We start from the raw sequence: 12,692 nt of genomic DNA on the forward strand, positions 1-12,692 counted from the left end.
CAACATGATTGAGCTAACTGGAGTAGTTTCATGTCGGATCCGCCAACGGGAGGCTTTTAACAGATGACGTCCTGATGTTAGCTTTGCTAACTGTCCCTGTCAGCTGCAGCCACTGATGCTTTCTAGACATCGTGATTTCCTATAACTGAATAAATACCACACATAGCAACACAAAACTGCTTTGCTAGCTCAATCATGTTGTAACTAAGATATTCGCTGGAAAAAATATTTTATTCACGGACCATTTATTGAGTTATTACCTTATTTTTATAGTCTATGGTTATAGACAACGCTAACGGCTAACGTTAACAGCTAACGGTTAGCCCAGCTAATCTACAATAACCATATTAATTACGTGCACATGGAAATAGTAACGTTTGTTCAGTCATTGTGTTTATAGACTTAACAAACATGAGATTAGTCTACACAGTGATATAGTGACGTGAAAAATGTGATATATAGCTAAACTCTGCTGGTTTTCTACCTGAAGTGTTTGTAAACAACACGGCGATTCCCTGGGGGCACTGCTGGAAGTGAAGGGCGTGAGGCCCCTTCGCTTCCGGTTAGTCGAAAAACTCCGGGCTCCGTGCCTCCAGAGGTAAAGGAAGAAAAAAAAAATTATTTTATTTTATTTTATTTTTTTTTACCGATGGATTTCCAGATTGCTCAGACCTTAAATTACAGTATGCTTAGAGTTTAAAATGGGATTTTTTTTCCATTGATGCCCAATTTTAAACTGCCTACCCAAGCTTTAATCTGTGAAGTAACTAAAGCTGACATATAAAAATATACATCCAGTATAGTTCAATAAAAAGCACCATATTTTTCTGAAATGTAGGGGAGAGAAATATAACATGGCATGTTAAGAATGTTCTTTAGGGATTAAAGTTAAATTAATAATGTGTGAATTTCAGGCTGTAATAATGAGCTTGACACTGTTGTGTGTGTGTGTGTGTGTGTGTGTGTGTGTGTGTGTGTGTGTGTGTGTGGCCATGAGCTTGACTGGCTGCTATTGACAAGTAAACAGCCCTTCCGGTCATTTATACATTCACATGCATGTGTGTGTTACAGGATGACGTGCCAATCAAGGAGATCAGCATCACTCATCACGTGAAGGAGGGATCAGAGAAGGCCGACTCGCGACAGTTCGAGCTCCGAAAAGTCCTGGGACAAGGCTCGTTCGGCAAGGTGTGTGTGTGTGTGTGTGTGTCTGTGTACTGTACCTGTCAATGCTTTGTGAGTGTGAGTGGGCCTTAAGAGTGTGTGTAAACGTGGGTTTCATTTCCACTCACATCCCCGTAACGTTTCCCTTGTGTCAGTGTTTTGAGAGCTCGTTGCCATGGAGATGGCAGGCTGAGGGCCCTTCACACTGGCGCTCAGTGTGATCGTCTTTATGAATGAGCAATTAGCTGTGTGTGTTTCTGTTTATATTAATCTACAGAAGTGTGACCTAGAAAAAAGGAAGCTTATCCAAACAAACTCAAACACACAGAGTACACTTAGTATACAGTACATGGATTTGTAAAAACACACACTCTGATACACACAGTAACACTCAGATACAGCACTGAGCAATCACACAGTACATCACACTCCTCACACACACCTATAGTGCATAAAAACATACATCAGCAATTGATTGTACACAAATTGTTTTGTGTGTTTAGGTGTTTCTGGTGAGGAAGATCACAGGGCCAGATGCGGGTCAACTATACGCCATGAAGGTCCTGAAGAAAGCCACACTGAAAGGTAGAAAGAGACTATAATTATTTCTTCTTGTCGCTAAATCTCATGTTCAGACTCAAATCAACAATAAATATATCTGTACTGTGTGTGTGTATCTACAGTTTGATATGTCTTTTTCTTCTGTGCCATAGAGCTCCACTGTTGTTCAAAACACATAAATGATTCATTCTGAGTACATTTACATGCACACTAATATTTCACAATTAATTTGAATATGGCAGTATTCTGGATTAAAATGGGTCATGTAAACAGCATATTCAGTTTGGATATCAAACCTTTTTCTGAATTTAGCATGTTCATTTTAAGATGTGGGATATGCTGGTGTTATATAGAATATGCATCTCCGTTTGGGTTTTTACTGCAGTTTGCGACACATGGCCTCTTGCCTGTTTGCGGTCAGCTGTGTGCGTTGTACACACACACACACACACACACACACACCCGCCAACATTTTACAGGGCTGTGGAGCAGAGATGCATGCGCAAAAGAAAAGCCCACATTTCTGTTCAGAAGGAGAAACAGACCTACTTTAAAACACTGAGCCAACCTTTTCAAGAAGGTGGTTAAAGGATTTAAAGAGGGAGGCTGTGTTCCTACGGTTGAACGAGTCCACCAGCAGTAAGAAAACTTTGAAGAAATTCTTTTTTCATGCAAATAAGCAAAATGACAGCGGCTCCAGCTGTTCCACTGTTCGATATTTTTATGTTACAAACCATTTAAGAGCATGTTAATCACGGTATACATGGCTGCATGTAAACAGGTCTATTAGTGGAATATTCATTTTCATTAGTCATGTAAACAACTTAGTAAGAATACTGTCTTTTAGGGAATAAGGGCAAAAACCAAAATATTTGGTGCATGTAAACATAGCGACTGTTGCACTGGGCAACATGTTCCTTCATTACCATGAACACACACACTGTAGTTTCTTCTGATTCAACCCCATAGCCTATACACTGTCCTGCTGCCACACATACTCAATAGAGAACTAAATGTAGATTTATACGCTGCTGAAAATAGTCCCCAACAAATGCTCTTTTCCCTCTTGTTTGTTTGTTCTTGTTAGTTTAATAAAACAGTGACTTGCTGTTTTAGGATTTTTTTAAACACAAAACGCTACATTTGTGAAATGTTCTTAAAGATTTACTAAGACCGTGCTGGTTTCGGTCATTTAATGGGATTTGTTTACTGTAAAACAATACAAGCATAATGCCAACTACATTCCTTTTAGGTAAGTATAAGTAAGTATACAGGTGGTATATGTGCAAGTAAACAGAAATGTGCATGTGGATGAAATTTATGTGAATCCTTCCAGTCTTGTCAAAAGCGCGGGTTTAAAATGTTTTTAAATGAGGAAAGAATTTGCTCTGAACCCAAGCTGTTCATCTTCAATTCATGAACGCTTAGTGATAAGGAAAAGCACAAATAAAAGAAAGATCTTGATTTCCGGGACGTTTTGAAAACAGTCAGAGTCTGAGTAGCTACAGGTATATTGCCTTATAAAAACATTATGAACAAACACTGTGTAAAAATTATTATGAACGAACAAGTGTGTAAAAATGCAGCTTGGATTGTCATTATGTGTTTACAATCTCTCCATTTGTTAGAAGCTCTGTTTGAATGCCAGAGTGGAAATCGAAATTGTTCCAGAGCCTGGAACAATAACATGATTCTAACCTATAAGAATATAAAATATTATATGATATATAAGTACATTATACTTATATATTATATGTAGTTACCAAGTGATTTATCCTGTTACCTCGCTAACCCTAAATCCTGCTTTGTAGTAAAGGCCTCAAGAGCCAAATAATCTGCAGAGGTCTTCTCATCATCCAAACAGACACCAATAATTACAAGGGGTTAAAAAAAAAACCCTAAATAAAGCAGTTTTACATTTAACATTTGTGTTTCTCCAACAGTCCTCAGCACCCAGACATTAGGAGGGGATGCTAGCTGATCCCCTGCTAACGTTAGCTCAGCTTGTCTCTAGGTGCTCAGCTTTTTTGTGATAGGATTCTCTCAGTGTTTGTTGTTCACAAGGTATCTACTGGGAGCCAAATTATCTGCAGTGGTATCCATTTCTCCGAAAACAGACAAATGAAAACACTTAAATCCATCCTCTGGCTTTAAGATACAGCTTAGTTTAAAAAGACCAAGGTTTAATAACTGATGGTGATGTGACGTAAAACAGTAAGGGGGTAGTCTATAAATTTTTAATGTCCAGCTTTCCAGCCGACAGCTGGCGCACTTATGGAAAAACCCTGTCCCATAAGTCACTTAAACACAAAAACATAGGAACATAGGTTTCAGGTTGAAAAATGCTGACGTTTCCCTTAAAGCTGTACTTGCAACACCTTAAATGTTCAGAAGTCAGTTGCAGGACTGTTGCCCTCATACGTATTTTTTGTGGATGAAGTCATCTGTACTTTTCAGACAGTGAATTATTCTCAAGAGGATTCAGTGTATTGTTGTTTTTTTTTGTTGTTTTGTGGTTTGCTCAGTTGTTGTTGCCTAAAATGGAATTTCCCACCTTAACACAAGACCAGACAGAGATACACAGAGCTGAAGAGGTGTAGGGAGAGAGGAAGAGGAGAAATACAGTCCGCAAGTGATGTTCAACTCAAGTCATACACCATCTGCTGGTGGAAAAAAAATACAACATGCTCCTTTACTAAGTGTGGCTCTGTCTTTCCTCTCTGGCTCAACACTTGTGTCTTTCTTCTCTTGTTTTGAAGTTTCTTGCTGTTGATGTTCTCTCCTCATGATTCAGCTTCTCATCTACAACCCTCTGGGAGTCTCTCCAGCCAAAATAGAAAACCAAATAAGGGAGTCTATTTTATTTTGGCTTTTCACTGAGTGCTGTATCTGGTGATTTATGTCTTTTCCACTCTGTCTCTGTGTGTGTTTGTTTCCAGTGCGTGACCGGGTCAGGACAAAGATGGAGAGAGACATCCTGGTGGAGGTCAACCATCCCTTCATCGTCAAACTGCACTACGGTGAGTCAACCAATAACAGACCGTCCGCGATGAGTCACCAGCGCCGCACCGGCCAATCAGAACTCATTACTCCTCTTTTAGCAGGCAACAGACCTCACAGTGGGAATGTTCAACAGGCAGGAAACTTCTCAGATCTTATCTCAGTTCTCTCTTTCCTTCCTTAGCGTTTCAGACGGAGGGGAAGCTCTACCTGATCCTGGACTTCCTCAGAGGAGGAGATCTTTTCACACGTCTCTCTAAGGAGGTAACTCCTCTTCAACAGTGGTGTTACTATGGTTTATATGCAAAGAGAGGGCGTGAGGATTATTTGCGGCAACAAAAACAGTCAATGTCTGAGGGACAAAGTGGAGAACATAAAACAGAGGAAAAGCAACAAAATGCTCATAACAAATAAAAAAAATACATTAATCTGGAATTTATTGTTGCTCATGGGAAATTAGATTTTCTGTTCTCATTTTATATTAGAAAATTAAAACACGTCACACAGCTCCTCTCAGGTGCATCATACTTTCTTTATTCCGCAAACATTTTCCTCTATCTTATATTTAAAAAACTGTTTATTGATTGCAAACATTGCCAAAAATGTTTGGGGACTAAAGAAAGCTTTGTGCATTGATGATCACACTGGTCTGCACCTTGCTGTTTTTTAAGAGGCAAGGCAAATTTATTTGTATACCAACAACAAGACAATCAAAGTTCTTAACATGACACATAAAAGGCATTCAGAAAAAAACAAACAAAGCCGTTTTACAAAGACACTTTAAGACACAAGTCATATTTAATTGTTCAGGAAGACGTAACATTGCAATTATAGTGCAGTGCAAGATATGAATAAGTAGCCCCAAATTGACTTTACAAAAGGCTGAGGAAAACAGAAAAGTCTTTAGCCCTGATTTAAAAGAAGCAAGAGAGCAGGAGCAGAGTTTGTTTCAGATATGTGGTGCATAAAAACTGAATGCTGCCTCTCCATTTTTGGCTCAGACTCTGTGGTCTTTAAGCACCTGAACGAGACCGTTTTATGGCATTAACCAAGAAATATCGGCACATAAAACTTATGGAAATTTTTTTTTTCTCAGAATTTTCCTTTTGTCCAACAGATTTATCAGAATGCTGACTGCTGCAGCTGTTTTTTTTTTTTTTTTTTTAAACTTTCTCATATTTTCAAGCCGCAATTCATCCACTTTCTGCAAATTAAAGTTTTCCCAAACAAAACACAATGATTTGTTTTTGTGAAGTTTTCACCCTGTTTTTGTTTTTAAACTGTCATCATCTGGGGCGCCCTGTTAACTCACCTGGTGGAGTGTGCGCCCCGCTTAGTCCTTAGCAGTGGCCTTGGTTTGATTCCAACCTGTGGCCCCGTTGCTGCCTGTTGTCCCCTCTCTCTTTGTCTCCCCCTCTCATTTCTACCTGTATTATCAAATGAAGGCAAAAAAGCCCAAAAATAAAAATAAAAATCAATTAATGAGTAAAAAGTTATTGTCTGACCATTATGACTAACATGAAAATTACTGTAGGATATCCTGAAGTAAAACATTTAAAAAACAGGTTTTTTAATCGTCAAAGGTAACTCTTTGATGTGACAGCTTAATAACATTTATAAATAGCAGCATGCATCCAGTTGATACTGGTGTTTCAGCACATTCCACAAGAGAGATGAATATAGTGATGATTCCTTCAGCTTAAGGCAAGATAGATTTAAAACTTTTCAGTGTCACTCCGAATGAAATTTAAGACCAAATAAAACAAGAAGAAAGCATGAACCAACATCATTTACGTAGGGTTAGGGACCATCTGCCCAAAAGTTTATTCTGACATCAAACGTGATTTTTTTGTCTTGTAGTGGACATGAGGACAGAATAGAAGTGGGAAATTCCTGGCATTTGTTGGCAAGTTTTCTTGGCAATTTTGTATTTCTCACTCCACTTTGATTCCCACTGTTGCAAACGTGAAAACAGTTTAACATAAAATACCCCGAATCTTGTTTGTATTGCCTTGAAATAGTTTCAGCCAGGCCAGGAGATCTCGTTAAACAGCCAATTTTAATTGAATTTGATGTTCCACATGTCGTCCAGAGTACAGCGATAGCTAGCTAGCAGACAGGATCCTCTGCTCTGAGCATCCCGACCAGAAACAACATATCATAGTGGTTTGTTCCGCTATCCTGATCTGTGTGCTGTTAATGTGAGAGACATTTGGTAAATTAATACATTTAAAAAACAAAGAAAATAGAAGTATCCGCAGAAGCCCTGTTTAAAAAATTCTGACATTATATCATACTTCAGCTTTAAAATTATCTTAATGAAATTATTAATGATGTGTAAACACTGAAAATATATTTGTAATTTTGTGTGTGTGTGTGTGTGTGTGTGTTGTAGGTGATGTTCACAGAGGAGGACGTCAAGTTTTACCTGGCAGAGCTAGCACTAGCCCTCGATCACCTTCACGGCCTGGGCATCATTTACAGAGACCTCAAACCAGAGAAGTAGGAGTGCGCTTGTGCACGCGCGCGCACACACACACACACACACACACACACACACACACACAGTCATGCTGCATTATGAATGATTTCCTGCAGAATACATAAAAAAGCATTTCTGTTATTTCAGCATTCTGCTCGATGAGGAGGGACACATCAAGCTGACTGGTGCGTAATATTACACCCATTCTGTGTGTGTGTGTGTGTGTGTGTGTGTTTTTGTCAGTGTGTGTTTCAGCTGCTGTATGACACTGAAACAAGACAAATCTATGTCACTGATGCATGTGTGTCTGTGTGTGTGTGTGTGTGTGTGTGTGTGTGTGTTTACCAGTGGAGAAGAAAGTGTTGAGTAAATGTACTAATACTTAAGTAGAAGTACAAATATCTTGTGTAAAAATAATCTGTTGCAAGTTATACTATCTAAGTATAATCAGGAAAATGTAAGTGTTTAAATGTTGAAGTGTAAAAATGCAGCAAATCTTTATAAATATTTTTACATGAAAAATGTCTTCAACCATACCTCACAATGAAATTTCTGTCAGTTGACTTATTGATTATTTGACCAACTGATTCAGCTGTACTTGTACTGTTGGGTAGTTTTATTTATATTAAAATATTTTTTTTTTTTGTGCAAAAATGTTTAATTTGTAAAGTAACTAAATTTCTCAGTAAATGTTGTGAAATAAAAAGAAATTTGGTGGAGTACAAGTATAAAGTAACATGGAAAGAGAAGATTCAGGAAAGTACAACTACCTCAAATTTGTATTTAAGTACAGTACTTGAGTAAATGTGTTCATTCCACCACTGGTGTTTGCTCGTGCTCTTACTGCTACCTCACGCTGCTGTAAACTCTGATAACTCTTATTTATGATTTCTTTGTGTGTTCAGACTTTGGCCTCAGTAAGGAGTCAATAGACCACGAGAACAAGGCCTACTCCTTCTGTGGGACGGTGGAGTACATGGCTCCCGAGGTGGTGAACAGGCGAGGACACACCCACAGCGCTGACTGGTGGTCGTATGGTGTGCTCATGGTGAGAGGACGTTGCTCGTTATTTCTGTCACACTGCTGGTTAATAGGAGGGAGGGAACTCTGTCAAATTGACGGGTCTACCTCAGTCTGCTAACACACTAAACCTCAAACAATCTGATTACAGAAAAAATAATCTTATTGCAATGATTATGTTATCCCAACCAGTCATAGTAGAGCAAATTCTGAAGTCTGCTCTATAATGCTGTTTAATGAAACATACTCTAATAACTCAAGGTCTAATTCTGTTTCTGAGCTTCTAAGATATTTAATAAGTTCTTGTTGAATCTTCTTTATATCTTGAAAGAGCATTGTACAAAACATTTCTATAACTAGATCCTGTAGCAAGTGTATTGTATAAGTGACAAAACATGAGGTTAACTGAATTCTCATCAATTTTTAGAGTTATAATCCTTAAAAATTATAATTTTGTATTACGTTTGTTACTTTAAATTGCTTCAATGTAAACCTAGATTTGAAATGATGGATTTCGATTGGATGACATAATGTCAAACTCTAACCATAGTAACGTGGTCTGAAAATGAAGGATGAAATTATTATGGTGAAGTGATGACTTTTTATATCCAAAAAGTCAAAGGTCAACTTCACTGTGACATCATAACGTTCTGCATAAAACACTTTGCTGTCCATAACTCAAGATCATATTTTCAGGAACAGAAGGGGAGACATTTGGTCAGATACTGAACTGGTGACAGTAATATTGAAACTGTGCTGATTGTATAGATCTTCTGTGCTGCTGGGGGAAGATGTGGGTGAAGCATCCATGTTTTCACAGACATGGGTGTAAACTGTAAGTGCAACTTGACTGGTTTGCGGAGGCATACAAGTGTGAGGCGGTAATTCTAGTTAACGCTGAAACATTCCTTTGAAGCAGCAAAGTGAAATATTTTGAATATTTTAGCGCTGTTGTTCACACTTAACTTTAGTTCTGTGATGACTGCTCAGTGCAGGATAAGACTCACACAGATGATGTCCCATTAAAAATGTATAACAGCAGTACTTGTTAAACAGATAAACTACCTGCAAGTTTTTAGGCGTGTTTGTACAGTGATGTCCTCACAAGAAGTGAAGTGGCTGATGAGTAGTAGTAGTTGTTTTTGGTTCTGGTGTGGAGCACAAATACAGTCTGCTCAGTTAAAGGGGCTCTATGCGAGATTCAGAGTTTATGAGTTGTCTGCACATGGTTCTCAATGTGGAGGTGGCTGAGCTGGCAGTTAGTAGCTAGTAGCCAGTACTTCGTACTTATATATAGAAATACATTTGACCTTTAAGCAGTCATGAGTTGCAGTTGTGGTTTTTTGAAACAATATAAAACTCTGACTGTGGATGTGTTGTTGTGTTTTCTCTCTCAGTTCGAGATGCTGACGGGAACGCTGCCGTTTCAAGGCAAAGACCGGAAAGAGACGATGACCATGATCCTCAAGTAAGACACTTTATACTGTCGGTACACTCATATTCAATCACCACCTAACAGCTTTTATTACAGCTTACTGTACATTTGAGAGGAAACTCCCCTCCTCCCTCCTCGGGGTTTATATTAGAGGAGATAAAGTGCAGCACTCAGGAGGAAGATGAGGATGAAGAAGAGGAGGAGGGGAGAGATAAGAGAAATGGACTCAAGTGTTCTGATAGCAATTTATAACCGTGGAGATAAGGTGGGAGGAGGAGTAAGGGATGAGAGGTGAAAGAGAGAATCATGTTGGGGAGGAAAAATAAAACAGTATTAGAGGAAATATTAACCCGTCCTGCTATTTCCTCTGTCGTCTCTCTTTCACTCTCAGAGTCTGTCTGCGGAAAAATGCTGAGCAGACTTTCTGCAGAACGCTGACTGTGTTTCCTGTGTGGCATACTGACGTCTAGTCTTTCAAATACTTTCAGTTTGGATATACAATATGGACACTTGAAATCAGTCTGCAGTTATTCTTGTTTTTTAATTTGTGTTTGTGTTTGTGTTTGTTTTTGCAGGGCCAAGTTGGGAATGCCACAGTTTTTGAGTTCAGAAGCTCAGAGTCTCCTCAGGAACCTTTTCAAACGCAACCCTGCCAACAGATTAGGTAAAGCTTTCTGTTTTCTTTAGATATATACAAACAATAGAAAAATGCACGCATGCCCAGATATGCTGTGTCTCCAGTGTCGGGGATCGTTCATGCAGGCTGTCACATGTACACTGATGGGGGAATTCACAAAAGGACTGTGAAGTTTTTTGCATCAGCTAAACCTGCACAAATAAGACACCTGCACCAAAGAAGAAACTGCATCATTCTCAAAGCACCTGCAAAGGTTGAAATGCACCCCTTATAGCACTGCCAAGCAAATAGCGAATGAGTGCTCCTGTGCTATTTGCATATATTTAAATTAGGTAATATGCATGTATTTGATGCAATTTTGGTTGCTTTCTGTGCAAATGAACCTCACTGCAAAAAAACAAAATGAAGATCAGTGCTAACAGCCATATGCAGTCACAGTGAAATTATTAGCATATTCAGAGAGTTGGTGCACTGACAGACTGAGATATTCAATCCTAAACACTGATTTTCTCTGTCACATTTAAATTCCTTTTTCTTAATTTTTTGAGAAATGCTGCTGCACCATGTCGGTCAGGACCTGTAGCTCGCTGTCTGAACATTTTAGTTTTCTTTTGTCTCTCTGCTATTGTTCTGCCTACTGTATTCTGGGTGCAAAAGCCACATTTACACGTTGCCACATGGATAAGTGCAATCAGACACAAAAAGGCCAAATTACACTCAGCTTCAAAACTTTATAGGCTTGTTTGCACTATAATATCACCAGAGCAGTATCTTTTATAAATGGGACCTTGAGACAAGGCTGATAGCGCTTGCAAGTGATGCACAATTCATGGTGCTGTCAGCGGCCGCAATCCCTTCTTTGTGAATTTGTATGATTTAAAAGGTAGTTAAGACTCAAGAGGGGACATAAATCAACGTACACTACTTAGTTGCTGCCAGATCCATTTGCTTTCTAAAATATGATCAATTAATGGACTCAGATCCTAACAGATTTACAGTATGAGTCAAATGAGGAGGACCTAATCTCCTTCAAATAAATATAGACAGGGACTTCTTAAAACATGGAGAGGAGGCAGATTTCCACTCTCTCAAAGTAACACTTTTAGCTACAAACATTAAAACCTGCTAAGCTTCATGGCTGTTTTAGGGAGCTCTCCAGAATAACAAGTGCACAGTCTTGGTTGATTTGTTTCCCAAGCCCAGAAAAGATGAATCGGAGTCCCCTTACCTTATTAAAATTTGTCACAAAGAGACAAAACAGATGGGAAGATCATGCTGCTGCCACAAATACTCAATAGAGCACCAAATGTGGATTCATCCACTGCTGAAAATAGTCCCCAGCAAATGCACTGTTTTCCTCCCATTTGTTTGTTTGATAAATAACTGGACTGACAGCTGATGTTTGTTTGCAGGAGCTGGACCAGACGGTGTGGAGGAGATCAAGAGGCATCATTTCTTCAGCACTATCGACTGGAATGTCAGTGTCTCCATTCAATAATCTTATATTAGCATTACTTTCATTTGTCTCTGACTGTGTATGTAACGTCTCCTCTTCCCTGCAGAAACTCTTCCGCAGAGAGATCCCCCCTCCATTCAAACCAGCTGCAGGACGACCTGATGACACTTTCTATTTTGATCCAGAGTTCACAGCTAAAACACCCAGAGGTACAGACTGTCACTCCTCCTCCTCCTCCTCCTCTCCTTCACACACCACTGAGCTGAACTACATCCTGAATAAAATCTGATGTTGTGGAGCAGTGAGGTTCAACAGCTGTTCCTGTGTTTGTGTCTCTCAGACTCTCCAGGGGTTCCTCCCAGTGCCAACGCCCATCAGCTATTCAGGGGATTCAGTTTTGTGGCCATAACAGAAGAGGACACACAACCATTACCCAGTACTATTGTACAGGTACATACACACTTGCGTACCATAATTTAACATGTCTCAGAGGGAAAAATAATCTGATTCATAGAATGAAACCTCAGATTTCGGAGCACAAGTTAGTGCTCCAAAATAATATCTACTTTAGAAGTTTAGAGTCAGAAAGCCGTAGCTCTTTGAGACCTATGGGAGTGCCCGCGATTCCATTTGCATATCTATTTTTAAATGCCGGTAGAATTGCAACCAAATAAGCCAGAGCAATAATTCTTTTTGCATATAAAACCGGAGGAGTTACACTAACATATCATGCATTCATCGTGTCCCAGAGCGCTGTTTCCTTACACTAATGGGTTTGTAGAAATAGAGTAAAAAGCGCACACAACAAAAACATTATAATTCAGACCATGGATATTCACAGCACTTCCTACGTTGGAATAAGAGTCATCATGTTGTGAGCATGAACAGACTTTCTTGTGTGTATTTAGAAAAATATGTGTTAAAAAAAACAATTAAT

At 39.0% G+C, this 12,692-nt stretch overlaps 1 protein-coding gene across 1 annotated transcript in view; it reads left to right on the forward strand.

Annotated features, from left to right (window-relative positions):
- LOC125882230 (ribosomal protein S6 kinase alpha-3) overlaps positions 1–12,692 on the forward strand; it is a 71,906-nt gene that overhangs the window by 49,016 nt on the left and 10,198 nt on the right. The window contains exons 3-14 of the mRNA XM_049565983.1: positions 1,072–1,188; positions 1,668–1,749; positions 4,665–4,745; positions 4,910–4,989; positions 7,121–7,227; positions 7,355–7,392; positions 8,113–8,255; positions 9,625–9,695; positions 10,238–10,326; positions 11,712–11,776; positions 11,862–11,964; positions 12,096–12,205. Of these exons, the coding sequence (XP_049421940.1) occupies positions 1,072–1,188; positions 1,668–1,749; positions 4,665–4,745; positions 4,910–4,989; positions 7,121–7,227; positions 7,355–7,392; positions 8,113–8,255; positions 9,625–9,695; positions 10,238–10,326; positions 11,712–11,776; positions 11,862–11,964; positions 12,096–12,205 (1,086 nt within the window). The remainder of the gene's footprint in view (positions 1–1,071; positions 1,189–1,667; positions 1,750–4,664; positions 4,746–4,909; positions 4,990–7,120; positions 7,228–7,354; positions 7,393–8,112; positions 8,256–9,624; positions 9,696–10,237; positions 10,327–11,711; positions 11,777–11,861; positions 11,965–12,095; positions 12,206–12,692) is intronic.

The sequence above is a fragment of the Epinephelus fuscoguttatus genome, linkage group LG21, assembly GCF_011397635.1.
Source record: "Epinephelus fuscoguttatus linkage group LG21, E.fuscoguttatus.final_Chr_v1".
Lineage (NCBI taxonomy): Eukaryota > Metazoa > Chordata > Actinopteri > Perciformes > Serranidae > Epinephelus > Epinephelus fuscoguttatus.